General features: G+C 36.5%; 1 protein-coding gene across 1 annotated transcript in view; it reads left to right on the top strand.

The window, feature by feature from the left end:
• Nucleotides 1-15512, top strand: part of METTL8 (methyltransferase 8, tRNA N3-cytidine) — a 77368-nt gene that overhangs the window by 49727 nt on the left and 12129 nt on the right. The window contains exons 3-5 of the mRNA XM_082841639.1: nucleotides 3623-3714; nucleotides 13418-13788; nucleotides 15167-15216. Coding sequence (XP_082697765.1) covers nucleotides 3623-3714; nucleotides 13418-13788; nucleotides 15167-15216 — 513 coding nt within the window. The remainder of the gene's footprint in view (nucleotides 1-3622; nucleotides 3715-13417; nucleotides 13789-15166; nucleotides 15217-15512) is intronic.

The following is a 15512-nucleotide window of genomic DNA, read 5'->3' as shown; positions in this document are numbered from 1 at the left end:
TGTAGTTTTGATTTGCATTTCTCTAATGATTAATGATGTTGAGCATTCTTTCATGTGTTTGTTGGCAATCTGTATATCTTCTTTGGAGAAATGTCTATTTAGGTCTTCTGCCCATTTTTGGATTGGGTTGTTTGTTTTTTTGATATTGAGCTACATGAGCTGCTTGTAAATTTTGGAGATTAATCCTTTGTCAGTTGCTTCATTTGCAAATATTTTCTCCCATTCTGAGGGTTGTCTTTTGGTCTCGTTTATGGTTTCCTTTGCTGTGCAAAAGCTTTTAAGTTTCATTAGGTCCCATTTGTTTATTTTTGTTTTTATTTCCATTTCTCTAGGAGGTGGGTCAAAAAGGATCTTGCTGTGATTTATGTCATAGACTGTTCTTCCTATGTTTTCCTTTAAGAGTTTGATAGTGTCTGGCCTTACATTTAGGTCTTTAATCCATTTTGAGTTTATTTTTGTGTATGGTGTTAGAGAGTGTTCTAATTTCATACTTTTACATGTACCTGTCCAGTTTTACCAGCACCACTTATTGAAGAGGCTGTCTTTTCTCCACTGTATATTCTTGCCTCCTTTATCAAAGATAAGGTGACCATATGTGCGTGGGTTTATCTCTGTACTTTCTATCCTGTTCCATTGATCTATATTTCTGTTTTTATGCTTGTACCATACTGTCTTGATTACTGTAGCTTTGTAGTATACTAAAAATCCTATCTTTTATTTTTAAGATTTCTTTTTCTCAAATTCACGTTTTCAGGAAAAATATTCAGCATATTTTATATTTTCTTCTCAATTCTCTTTTTTTTTTTTCTTTTGCGGTACGTGGGCCTCTCACTGTTGTGGCCTCTCCTGTTGCAGAGCACAGGCTCCAGACGCGCAGGCTCAGTGGCCATGGCTCATGGGCCCAGCTGCTCCACAGCATGTGGGATCTTCCCGGACCGGGACACGAACCTGCGTCCCCTGCATCGGCAGGTGGACTCTCAACCACTGCGCCACCAGGGAAGCCCTCAATTCTCTTTTTTTAAGAAAACATATATTCTTTTTTATTATAAAGATTGCTGGGTTTTCCCCCAAGAAGGATAGCATAAAGTTTTAATGACCATTGTTATATGTCTTAAACATGAAGTATAGTTTTTTTATAAATATGGTTTTTAAAAGGATTATCTCTAGTTGAAGCAGCTTTACAATATTAAGGAAATTTTAAGGCAGTTACCCTTTATTCCACTATTCTACTATAATTGTTTTTATTTCACCCAGTGTGTATATTATTTTATATAGTTGTGATTATAATACATATACAGTTTGGGGATCTGTTGTTTTAACCTCATGCTTTTTCATATATACTTTTCCATGTTGTTGCATAAACTTCATATCTATCATTTTAAATGTCTGTATAATATTCCTTTGAGTTACCATACTTTTTCTATTATCCTATAAGTGAGGTTGTTTCCAGTTTTATGCTATTATATTTGGTATTCCAGTAAATACTGTTGTACAGATACTTCTCTGTACAGAACTTCTCTGGGTTTTTTTTAGTGGCTTCGTTACAATAAATTCCCAGAGTATAATTTGCAAGTCAAACAGTATGAACCATTTTCTTCCTTCAGTAGTGGTGGTGGTGGTAGTGGTGGTGGTGGTGGTGGTTGTGGTGGTTGTTAAATACCTGATTATTTTCAGTTTGTTTGTTAGTTGTCTCTATACTTAAATTCTATTGTAATTGTATTTGTTACTTATAAACCTTAATGATTCTTATTGCTGTCTGTTGGGTTTGGATGTACATGAATCAGACTCTTCTAATATAAGAACCTCCATAAAGCAGCTGGTCTGGAGGAAGTCCCCATAAATACAGTAGAAACATTTTATAGGTTTCTATGGGGATTCTATAACTATATAGTGGAAAATCTGTTCTCTTGGGGCTAAGGGTATAATATCCCCCTCACCTAGCAGTTAAGAAAATGAAGCAACGTAAAAAACAGTATAAGGAAGTTAGAGCAATTTAAGAAATAACTAAATCTATTAAATACTCAGGAAGAAGCAAGTTAAACTAACAGTTTAAAACAAATGCGTACGGGTGAAAACCATATACACTCTCATCTCAGAGCTTGATTTTTTTACAGGGAAACGGACTGTTCTATTTTCCTTATTATATTTTTTAGAAATTCATAGATGAGAAACTTGTCCCCAGCCTTAGTAATACTATTTTTTCAATAAGTGATTTATTGCCTTTATCCATTTAACATCATAACTGTCATATAATAATATTCTCTATATATTTATAGGTACAGAATATAAAATGTAGTTACCAGCTCCAAGTTATATATGCGATTGCTCACATATATTAAAATAAGTCAAAGCAAAAATTCGTTCTGATCTCATTCATTAAAGCAAGTGATAAAGCTGTTTAGTGATTATTTGGGTTGTAAATGATTGGGTTTTATTTGAAATAACAGTGGTTAAATTTTCATCTGTGAAACTCTGATTTTTACATTATCATATACTTTTCCTGGGAACTTCAGTATACCAGTTTTGATCCTTCTTAAATGTAATTTCTCACCTTTCAGTGGTGTATTTATAGCCAGGTCACTGGAGTATATCCTCTCGTATCTGATTGCATAAACATGACTTAAAATAGTACTGAGCTTATCATCATTCCACCCAAAGCAACTCCTTATTCTGTCACTGTTGCCCCCACTTTCATCAGTACTCAGTTTTAATACCTTGGAATCATTCCTGACTCTCATTCTTCTCCCTTCATTATCTAGTTAATCTCCAGATCATAACTATAGTTTTCTTTCATAGTGTCTCCCCCTCTACTCTGCCTTTCTGTTTCCCATTGCCACCACCTTAGTGCTGGACCTCATTACTCCTAGACTACTGCAACAGACTTGAATTTTGGGTATGTGATTTCTTTATTGTTAAGAAAAACGGTTTATTCCAGGAAACTACATCACCTACTTACAGTTTTACCTATTGCAAAAAAAGAAACATAGACTTTGTAAGAACAAAACAAAACAAAAATCACCTTTTTTCTATAAAGATGTTGCTTCTATTCCAAGAAAGATATTTTGGTGGCAGGAAATAATATTCTCTCATGTGGAGTAAATTCTGAAACTCAAAATACTTATAGAAAGTGCCAGGTCTTAGAAAGATGACCTTCTTATATGCTATATCAAGTAGTCTATCATTTAAACATAAATGAATCCATATGCAGAAATTAAAGCAGCTAATAAGAATAGTGCAAAAGGAGTATGAAAAAACTATTAAAGAATTCCCTGTTCATAAATTAACAGAAAAGCAAATAAATTTAGCCTTAGAATGAAACACAGCAAACCATACCAGCACCCAGATAAACATGCACCATGGTGCTCCTGGGACACCACTTCAGCAGTTATCTCCAGAAGGTGGCTGGGGCTTGCAACACACCCAGAGTTAGAAGAACCGTAGGCGCTCCAGGGTTGCACCGGCGCTGTCACAAGGAACATCTGACACAACGTATTCATTTGCCTTGGAATTTGTTTGTGTCATTTGCCTTTGACTAACCTAGAATGAAAGAGGTATCCCTTGTCACTCTTTTTCTGCCTTCTTCAATTATAAAGCATGTTTTATAATCTTCATTTTTTGAAAGGGATCACATGCAGTGGTCAAAAGAAGAAGAAGAAGCAGCCAGAAAAAAAGTAGAAGAAAACTCAGCTGTGCGAGTCCTTCTGGAAGAGCAAGGTAAAGCAACTACATGTTGTGTCTCCTGGAGCCTGGCTTTCCTGTGTGCCCTTCCACTGATTCAGTTCACACCTCAGTCTCTTTTCCTCCTAATTGTGCCACTACTTTAGAGAGTTCTTAGCTTCTACCTTTGCTAATCTACTTGTTCCTTTGGGAGAATTCCCAGTTATTCCAGTGTAGCAGAACCAAAGTTAAAGAAATAAATTATGTATTCACCCTATAAGTATAATCTCTTTCTATAGTCATATTATTGCTTTCTCTGGGAGATACATAAGGGTGGCATTTCAAACAGGATATGAGAACATAATTTAAATTTTTTCCTTTAGTTATGCATCTTTTAGTATGCTGTTGTGCACTTGACCTGCTAGGAATATTCAACAGATTCAAAAACTTTGAGCGAAGAAGGTAGAGTCATATCAAAATGTTTCTGGTCTTTTATTGAACATAAAGTTTCAATAAGGATTTGAGGTACTTTTCTTGGAGGCCTTTGATATTTAGAGTTTAATTTAGGTAAGGCCTTGCCAACCTTAAAAATGGCTTCTAAAGTATTGGCCTATGCTACAATCACAAAACCAGAAAATAACAAGTGTGGGTGAAGATGCATAGAAATGAAGCCCTTATATGCCCTGTTAGAGTAATTATAAAATGGTACAACCTCTACTGAAAACAGTATGGAAGTTCCTCCAAAAATTAAAAATGGAACTACCATATCATCTAGCAGTCCCACCTCTGAATATATAGCCAGGAGAATTGAAAGGGTCTTGAAGAAATATTTTCACACCCATTTTCATAGCAACACAATTCACCATAGCAAAAGGTAGAAGCAACCCAAATGTCCAACAGATAAATTGATAAACAAAATGTGGTCTCTTCATATGGAATATTATTCAGCCATAAAAAGAAATGGAATCTCTGTCACATGCTATCATCTGGATGAACCTTGAGGACATTATGTTAAATGAAATAAGCCAGTCACAAAAAGACAAATACTATATGATTCCACTTATATGAGGTACCTAAAGTAGTCAGATTCATAGAAACAGAAATTAGAATGGTGGTTAGCAAGGGCTTAGGGGAGGGGGTGAAACACAGAGTTGTTGTTTAATGGGTATAGGGTTCCAGATTTGCAGGATGAAAAAGTTCTGGACATCTGTTTCACAACAATGTAAATATACTTAACACTACCGGGCTCTTCACTTAAAAATGGTTAAGATGGTAAATGTTACGTGTTTTTTACCACAAATTTTTGTTTAAAAAGCACACTAAAAAAAATTTGGCCTCTGTCCTTCTCAATGCGTAGCTGGGAACCGACAGGCAGTTGGCCCAACACTTACACTCTCTAGAGAGAATTTTCCTACCTTTTTTTTCTTAAATGATTTCTCCTTTAAAACAGGTTGATTTTTTTTTTCTTTAAAAAAAACAAAAACAGCTTATTGAAGTACCAGATACCCATAGAAATTAACACAATTCATAAATTTTCATAAAGTTTTCATAAAACTCCGTGAATTTTCCCAACACCCACTTTAAGGAACAGAATATTACCAGTAACCCAGAAACTTCCTCATGCCCTGTCCCAATTACTTTCCCAAACCCCTAAGACTCTACAAACAGCAACCACTATTCTGGCTTCTAATACCATAGGTTAGTTTTGCCAGAACAACTTGGTTCTGGTCATCATCATTTCTCAATCACTCATGTTGCACTGTCAGTGTACCTGTTAGATAGAATGAGAGGCAGTAAACTATGGCCAGGGGCCAAATCCAGCCCACTGCCTATTTTTATAAAGAAAGATTTATTGGAACTCATTTGTTAACATTGTCCATGGCTGCTTTTGAGCTATATCTACAGAGTTGAGTAGTTGCAACAGGGACCTTATGTAGTCCACACAGACTACGTACCGTCTGGCCGTTTACAGAAGTTTGCCAACCCCTGAGATAGAATTTTGTTTCCAGATTGATCAGCTGTCCTGAAACTCCCCAGAGAAAGATGTTTGCATTCCTCTGTGCAAGCCAAGCGTAGTGAAAAGCACTAATCCCACTGGTAGTTAGCTATTGTTGTGACTTTAGTCTACACTTGAGGCTAAAGTTTGAAGCAAAGGTAGCTGTTGAAACTTAAGCTAATGAGACAGCCCTCATGAGCTGCCCTTTGCCAGTGAAGGGGGCAGTGTGGCCCTGTCTTATCCTCTGGCATCATTTGTTATCCCTCAGAGCTAGTTTTCCTTCCTTACTGTAAGCATGAATATGTCCTGGAGGATAGACAAGAAAGAAGAGCACCTGATCCACAGTAGAACCATTCTATTTTTATGAACTCCAGCCATGCAGTCCCAGAGTGGGATGTGGCCAGGGAGTGTTGGGGCTGGATTTGAGAGTGCATACCGGTGGCAGTTCTGCTCACAGATCAGCCCGTACTGCATTCCTTTGCAGGAACTCTGTCACACTGTTTCTGAGGAAGTATAATTTTGCTTCTTTGCCAGCAGCTGCACAGGCATATTTTCCACATTACTCAAGCTTCTGCTAGTGGCCACCTGGATGTGACAGAGAGAGTCAAGCCTAAACAGAATTAAAAGATATCAGTCATCTTAATTCTTTTCCAGGAAGTTAAAAATTATCCACAGTATATTTCCTGAGAATACGAAAAACCAAGGATTTTTTTTTTCATGCTCTTTTGAGTATTTCTGTTTAGAACATAAATAGATGAGCAGTGCTGATAATGTTCCCTTAAAGGGCTCTGTACGTGGCTGCCTATTTTGGCCTATTTATGTTAACAATGAACTTGAGTGAAGCTAATGAGAAGGTTATTTTCAGGCCTTGGAAACCACAGTAAAGGAAAATGACAGTTCCCACAGAACCATAATGTGACTGAAATAGAAAGGTGGTGACTGGCCTTCCTCTATAGAAGCAGGAAAAGCAGACTGGAGAGGGCTGATGATACTGCTTTGAAGCATTTGGTTTGCTTATTAGCATGTGCAGTCTGTTTCTGAGCAAGTTTTCTGGCCGCCGTGGAGACACAAAACAAAAGAGTTCATTTTAAAATGACTCAAAGTGATCAAGGCTTCTGCTGGGTCCCCTCTGCGTCCTCCCTTCCTACCTCCCCCCACCCCCCCCCATAACACCACTCAGTGCAGTGGACTTCACACATGTCAGAGAACTGCTACAAGGAGAGGAACACACACATTGAGGGTGACCCTTACATCACACTTAAGCAAGGTTGCACAGAGCAGCAGTTGAGGGTGGCAAAGAAAGAAAACTTCTGTCCTGAGGAACTATATTGAGTGATGGGACATTACAGTGAGAGTAAATACCTCCCCAGCCACCCAGTCCAGTCTCCACCAGGAATCATCGACCTGCTAGTCTGCAGCAGCCTAGGTGAGGCTTCTAATTGGATATCTAATGTCTCTGATGAATGTGGGTCAAGGTGAATAGATCCGTTTAAAAGCTCTATTCCCAAACGTTGTGAAAACCCAAAGGAAGCTGTGACCCGGTTCTTCTCCCACTGCCCCTGTTAATCACCACCTCTTCTTATCCAGGAGGGTCCTAAGTCTTTGAAAGAGCCAGTTTTCTCCCATCATAAAGTATTCCATTTGCAGAATAGTATACGGCATGAGCACTGTCTACTGATTTTATCTTACTTATTTTAATGCCACTGGGAGGAAATACTGGTTGTTCTCCCATGCTGGCCAACTCTCTGGCAAGTTTCTTTTGGTCTCTGTGTGTCAGTCTCTCCTGTCACTCCCATTTCCCATTTGTCACCTATTGTCTCAGCCTTTGGTGAGAACTGAAGTCCGGAAACACCCCCACAATTCTGAAAATAAGAACTTATACATCACAAATAAGACAGTCTTCTGCTGTACAGTGGTTGACATATTCATTCCTGTGATTAAAATGTAAAGCATCCGGCCTCTCATTAACAATATTTCTTTCAGTTAGATGCCCAGATTAATGATTTTTTTTTTTTTGCGGTACGCGGGCCTCTCACTGTTGTGGTGTCTCCCGTTGCGGAGCGCAGGCTCAGCGGCCATGGCTCACGGGCCCAGCCGCTCCACGGCATGTGGGATCTTCCCGGACCGGGGCACGAACCTGTGTCCCCTGCATCGGCAGGCAGACTCTCAACCACTGCGCCACCAGGGAAGCCCAGATTAATGATTTTTAATTCCACATTTCCTTTTGGTAATTTATTTTAAATTTTATAATAGCTTAGATTTCTTTTTAAAGCAGGTTAATTCAGAGAAATGAGAAAGATACATTTGGCAGTTTTTGAGTTAACATGATTATAATTTCCTGAAAACATCTCTAGTGTGTTATATCTCAGCTGGTAATTTAGCAAATGTAATGGGTTTTTAAAAGTTAATAACAAATGCAGCTGCTATTTTTACTTTAAAATACCCTTGTAAATAACTATCTACCTAGGATGAGTTCTCTATGTCGAGGAAAATAGTAAGAGAATTCCACTATACCTTCCTTTGTGAATACCTTACCACTTGAGAGTGTCCTATGTGAGAAAAAAAAATAGAGTAGCTAAAAGTTTTGTGTGCTGATAAATTTAGGATCCTTGTTTGTAGGTCAGCTTTGGTTGTTAATTTCATACAGTGCTCTTAGAAGTATACTTTAAATTTCATAACTTTAAGAGTTTTCCTTTATTAGACAATTAACTTTATCAGTGACATGTGGAAATTTCCAACTTCGAGAGCTCAGGTGTTCGTGTAATTGCTGTGCAAAAATAGCTTTAAATTGCCTTTTGTATAGGGAGGGTGGGAGGGAGGGAGACACAAGAGGGAAGAGATATGGGAACATATGTGTATGTATAACTGATTCACTTTGTTATAAAGCAGAAACTAACACACCATTGTAAAGCAATTATACTCCAATAAAGATGTTAAAAAAATAAAATAAATAAAATTAAAAAAATAAATTGCCTTTTGTTACACTGCAACTTAGAATAAATTTTCATAATACATATTAATCATATCGTATATGTCAGATACATATAAATGGTTTAATTCAATTTCTTAGTTGTTATATTCAGTGTGATTCAGGGTGAATTCTGAATATTTAAGTATGGTTAGTGTGTCATAGTCCTTCTTCCCCTCAGCAGTATTGAATTTAATAAATGAATAATTGAGAAGTTGCTTCATCTGGCTGTGGTTAAACAGATCACTACATCCCTTTTACGGCCATTGGCAGAGAGCAATTAACTCTGAATTGGCAGCCTTGGAGAGTAAAGGGAAAATTTTCTCCTCCAAGAAAAATTGATCATTAATATACCTGTTTAGAAAATCAGTTGGACAAGATGAAGACAGGGCAGATTTCTCTACACTATATTCTTTTATCATTATTGGCCTGAACTTGAGTTGAGCGAACAGCAGGATTAAGCTAAATTTTTCACTCATGGTCAGAAAAGTTGCTCTTCCAATTCCCCTGTTATCACAGATACTCTTTCAGTTCAGGAAATTAAATTATATGCTGGAGGTGTTTCCTTGTCTCATAGCCATAATTATGAGTTTGACTGAGCTTCCGTGGGGTCTCAGAAGCTGTTATACATTACTGGGAACTGTGGCGTTGCCAGCATTGATTGAAGGTACTGCTAAAAGCACAACTTTAAAAAGCAAAAAAAAAAGTTCCAGCTCATTAGCCTTTATCCCAGACTATCCTGTTTTGTTTCTGTTTTGTTGCTGTCCCACAAACCCATCTATTCTCATAGAGCATTTTATGTTCCTGTTGCTCATCATAATCTCATCATACAACCTTGCATAGTTTATTTTTTATATAATTCAAATGGGGTTTAATTAAGTCTGTTTTTCTGATCTGTCTTTATGTAGGTTCACTCCAATCAGCATTATTTTTACTATTTGGTTATACTGATTATAAGTCATACTGAGGTTTTAATTTCAGCTTGATGCTTCATAATGAGAGGGAAGTACAAAATCAGAAAAACAGATTATTTTCAGAGATATTTTGGAGGGGGTTAATCTTGATTTTGTGTTAGGAAGGCAGTATGTATAATGGTTAAGAGCATAAAGTCTGATAGAATTGGTTCAGGTCCTGGCTCTGCTGGGTGACTCTGGGCAAATTTTTTTATCCCCTCTGACCTTGAACTTCTTTGTCTGTAAATTGGAATAACATGTCTATCTGAGAGGTATTATTAGGATTAAATGGGAAAAAAATCCAAGTAACATTTGACATAGTGCCTGGCACAAAATAAACACTTAGTATGTACTATTGTGCTGCTGTTATTGGTACAATGATTTATGTGATGTTTGTTTTTTTCCTCCTAATTCCTGAGTGGGAAATACTTGAAAAAGGCTTGAAAGCGTATATATCAGCAGACCTTGACCATCATCTTTTAATAGTAATCAGATCCTTTTTAAAGATTGGATAAGCTAGGGTTGAATTTAGGTGCTTGATATATTTGGTACCTGCACCAGATTCTAGTCACCTCACTGCAAATTCATTTTCTTTATAAACTGTAGAAATTAAACAGTAGTACAGGCTCATATTTATGACAGCAATCTGATCCAAGATTTTGCAGTTTGTAGAACTGAATGTTTAATGTTCTCCATAAATTCATGGGATTTAATAGGAAAGTACATAGACTTTTTAGAGCTTAAACATAGAGATACTCTAATTCAGGGGTCCGGCCCGTGGCCTGTTAGGAACCAGGCTGCACAGCAGGAGGTGAGCAGCAGGTGAGTGAGTGAAGCTTCATCTGCCGCTCCCCATCGCTCCCCATCGCTCGCATTACCTCCTGAACCATCACCCCCCCACCCCCCACCTCTGTGGAAAAATTGTCTTCCACGAAACTGGTCCCTGGTGCCAAAAAGGTTGGGGGCCGCTGCTCTAACTCAACCCCTCATCAAATGAGGAAACTCTTTGGGCAAGTAGAATGAAGAATTCAACCAAGATTCTTTATCGTCATGTAAGATGTAGATAAAACTTTGCAAAAGAAAGAACTACCTAATAATCGTTAAGTTGTTACCAGCACTCCAAATTTCCATCTGATGGTTATAAATGAATATAAAATAAATTTTAGAGTTGCAGTCAGTGTATAGACCATTCTGTGTGAATATTTTCTCTTAATATTATTATCCTTTAAATTTTAATTGCTACATAAGTTTACTCTGTTTTGACATGCATGGTTTGCTTGGTCATTCCTATGTTGCTGGCTGTTTGAGTTATTTCCACTTTTTCTTACTATACATAGCACTGCTATGAACATCTTTTCTTTCAAGTTACTCCACTGCTGTCTATCTCTTCCCCTGGCAATTAATTCCGAGGGGGATATTCCCACAAATTAATCACTTATATTACATTCTAGTTACTTATAGTTAGGTTCAAACTCACTTCACAAGTAACTTGGTATTGGAAACTCAAATGCTAGAGATTTGACTAAATATACGTCTTCTTAGGTGGGTCACCTTTTATTAAGCAGAAAAATCTTTTACCAGCATAGAGTGAGTTACAAAGAGAGTTCTTAAGGTAAAAGGAAGAAGAGAAGGTGCGAGAAGACCCTGGGGAAATTTGACGGTTTCCTAATTCCTCCTGAGTCTGATTTTCGGAATGTTGTTTTGTTTTCTTACACAGTATATCAGGTACACTCCAATTTCTAAAAGTAGAGATAGAACTATTTTAAAGATATACAGCATTTTTAGATTAGTGATAAATAGGCTTCCTCCCGTTAGTGCGGATGAGAGCATGTTTTGGACTTCAACATCACATAATTCTTTTGTTACAGAGATCTACTTTCATTTCTCAGACCTTAAATACAGATGGGAGTTTCTGTCTTTCTAGCAGTCCTGCTGCCAGATACAATTCAGCCCTGATGGGAAGGAAGTCTTGTGGCCAGATGGGTGGGGATCCATGGTACAAGGCCATAAAGATAAAAGTGGAAAGAAAAGAAAAAATATAAGGGCTTCAGGACAGGGTTCTGTAACAGAGACAAACCTGACTATAGGCAACTGCTTGTTCTGAGGGTAAGGGCTTCTTTAAAATTCTCAAAGAAATGAGTCTGTTGTTTTTAGTTTTAGTTTATTTTTGGAATAGATTATAATTTCACATGGATCAAAATTCAAATGAGAATTCTTCCTCAAACCCTGGTCCCCAGCCACTCAGTTCCACTCTTTAGAGGCAACCAGTACTACTAATTATGTGATTATCCTTCCAGAAGTATTCTGCCCATATAGCAGTAAATATGTGTATATACATACATGACTGTTTTCTGTGTATGTACACACATGTATTTTTTTCTTCTTTTGTTTCTAATAAATAGTTGCATCATATACTTATTGTTCTACATTTTGCTTTCTCACCTAACATTAAGTCTTGAAAATTATTCTATATTAATGGAAGGTTTTTTTAATTTTTTGAAGGCACTTTAGAAATGTCACGTGTCTACACTGGGCGAAAGTAGTTCCTAACCCAGGGATTAGGTCTGGTATGTAATAGTATCCAAGAAATGTTTCTTGAGTGAGTGATTGAGAAAGTGAGTGAATTAATGATTATACTAATTTAAGCTGCAGATAGAAAGAGGCAGAAAGCTAAGAATTGCCTGAAGGTCTGAGACTGTTGACCTAACCCTGATGCTGAGACCCAGGGTAATCGAAGGGATGACATCACAAAATGCATATCTCTTTTTAAATTGTATCAGAAATTCTCTTTAAGGCTTCATATTAGGAGATGTCAATAAGAAGAGGTGCCTCTGGAGGTGGGTGAAGAATGGAGTTACGGGATGGCCCCTAGACCCCAGGAGTCCGATCATACGGTCCTGCTTCTGCTGTGACCGGGCTCCAGGACCCATACAAGCGGGTTCATTTCTCTGTGTGTCCTTTCTTCAAACGTGAAACAAGGGGGTTGGAGTAGATTATTGCAATGGACCGTTCTAGCCCTAAGATTATGTCATTTATTATTCCACAATTTCCTGTTTGATTACCAGTTTGCACAGACATTTGTCGTGTTGAAGCTGCATTTACAGAGACATAAAAAATGAGGTATCATTTCTCTAAGATAATAAAGAGCCTTACAGGTTATTGGTAAAAATGTGATCATTAAGATTTCAAGATTAGACTGTAGAAAGCAGTATGCAATGATTATATTCCTCACAAAAATTTATTGGCTAAACTATTGAGACAGAAGCAGACTTACCAGGGTAAGCCCAAATAACCCACACATTGACACATTTTGTGAGGATTAACACTCTGTAGTTTTAACCTTTAAAAGGTTAAAAAAGGGCTTCCCTTATAGCAGAAACTAACACACCATTGTAAAGCAATTATACTCCAATAAAGATGTTAAAAAAAAAGGGCTTCCCTGGTGGCTTAGTGGTTGAGAGTCCGCCTGCCGATGCAGGGTACACAGGTTCGTGCCCCGGTCCGGGAGGATCCCACATGCCACGGAGCGGCTGGGCCCGTGAGCCATGGCCGCTGAGCCTTTGCGTCTGGAGCCTGTGCTCCGCAACGGGAGAGGCCACAGCAGTGAGAGGCACGCGTACCGCAAAAAAAAAAAAAAAAAAAAAAAAGTTAAAAAAAATCAGATAAATAAAAATTATTATAATATTAAAGTTATTCAATAGTAAATATAATTGTTATAAGTGAATAGTATATGTAATGTATTTAACAGTATTTAATTATTAAATATATTTAGTTATTAAAATAGTAACTAATGATAAATATAATTCATAGTAAAATAAATCCTTTTTCTTCTCTTTATTTTAGTGAAGTATGAGAGTGAAGCTAGTAAATATTGGGACACATTTTATAAGATACATAAGAATAAGTTTTTCAAAGATCGTAATTGGCTGTTGAGGGAATTTCCTGAAATTCTTCCAGTTGGTCAAAAAACTGAAGAGAAAGTAAAAGAATTATCATGGAATCATGTAAAAGTTCATGCTGCAAACTGTTTCTCAAGAATGCACTGCCCTACTATGCCTGAAGAAAAAAATCATGATAGAGAAAGTTCTGGCTCATCAGATGGTCAAAACAAAGCAGGATCTGATTTTTCCAACCTAGACTCCAAAGAACACAGAAAAGGACCTCTGAAGACTGAATTGTTTCCTGGTAGCAACGCCACTTTCAGAATCCTAGAGGTATGGTACTGCAGGGGCAAAAATTTTTCAATGTACATTCCATATTACTTTAATAACGATCCAGATTTTTTAGGGGAGAAATGATCAAATCTAACTATTAAATAAGTGTTCATATACTTTTGTGCATAAAAATTATTTAAGGGACTCATATCTTTAATTAGTCAGGTTTTAAGTTTGTGATTTAAATTTTTTTTAATTTGTCTACTTTAATTTCTAACTTGAAGGAAGTTTTAAATACCAATAAAGTTTTGGCCTTAATTTCTATCTCTTTCTGTTATTACCCACTTTTAGGTGAAATAGAAATAAGTGAAGTATGTAATTTGCTATAATCTGGTGTAGACCTTGATTTTCTGTTTTAAAAAATAAACCTTTTCCTTCTGATTGTAAAGATAATATATACTGCTTACAGAGAATTTGCTAAAGAGAAAGAATAAAATAATCTACAGTCCCATAAACAAAGGATTTAATTTAACCACTATTAACATTTAACTGACTTTTTTCTCCTTTCCTTTATACTGTTTTGTATAGTTGAGCTATACTCTACCTGCATTTTGGGGTTTTGCTTTGTTTGTATTGAACATTATAACATAAACAGTTTTCCCTATCTTTAAAAATTCTCTATAAACATTTTCATGGCTGCAAAATACTTCACTATGTGGAATACTATGATTCTACTTACCTGTTTTCACTTGACTGGGCATTTAAATTGTTTTCAGGTTTTCAACAGCAAACATCTTTGGGTATAGACTTTTCTGCATTTTCTTTTATTATTTGGGTTCAATTTACTAGTTCATAATTTATTTAAAAATTTTAGTACTGTTAAAATGTATTGCCAAATTGCTTTCTAAGAAGTTGTACTAATACCAATTCACAGCAGTGTAGGTCTGTTTCATCACACCCTTACTGATTGGAATATTCTTATTTTAGTGCTTTCTGCTTTGTTAGACAAAAATTATACCTTATTTTAATTTGCATTCCTTTGATTGTTAAATAGGTCATATAGTTCTTCAAACGTTTAGAAGTCATTTGTACTTCTTTTGTGTTCTGTTTATTTCCTTTATTTATCAGATGCTTTTTAAAAAATGAGCTCTGCCCTTTATCATATTTAATGCAAATGTTTTTTTCACAGTATGTTTGTCACCTTTTAATTTGGTTTATTTTGGGGTTTGGTATGTAAAAATTTTAGCTGTTTCCATAAGTCAGATTTCTCAGTGCATATTATTCTTGTGATTTACTTCATTGCTTTTGAGTTTAGAAAACTCTCCTATACCCAGAGATCCAGTAAATTTCTTTTAGTTTTTTTTTAATTAAAAAATCTGACATTGGTGAGGAAAATTTAACTTTATTTTCATAATATTTGTTTATTCTTTGATTTTAGGTTGGCTGTGGTGCTGGGAATAGTGTTTTTCCAATTCTGAACACTTTGCAGTGAGTTTTAGAGTTTTCTCCTACAAAATTCTACATACATATGGGAGGTTGAGAAATTCTGGGAAAAAGTTGTCATGTATATGCCAGTAGTGTTCTTGTTCCTATATAAACAATGACTAAAGGAAATTTCAAAAGAAGTGTCTTGGCTGAGTGTCTAATTTCATGTGAACTGAGAATTACTCTGAAAATAATGTTTCACAGGCCTGGGTTGTCCACCATGAGTTGAAGTAATTTTTTAAGCTTGTGTTTATGTGGATGAGGGAATAAGAAGAGAGTAAAAGGTTGGTTGGATCCTT

The sequence above is a fragment of the Leucopleurus acutus genome, assembly GCF_964270905.1.
Source record: "Leucopleurus acutus genome assembly, chromosome: 6".
Classification (NCBI taxonomy): Eukaryota; Metazoa; Chordata; class Mammalia; order Artiodactyla; family Delphinidae; genus Leucopleurus; species Leucopleurus acutus.
This window is presented reverse-complemented; position numbering and strand designations above follow the sequence as displayed.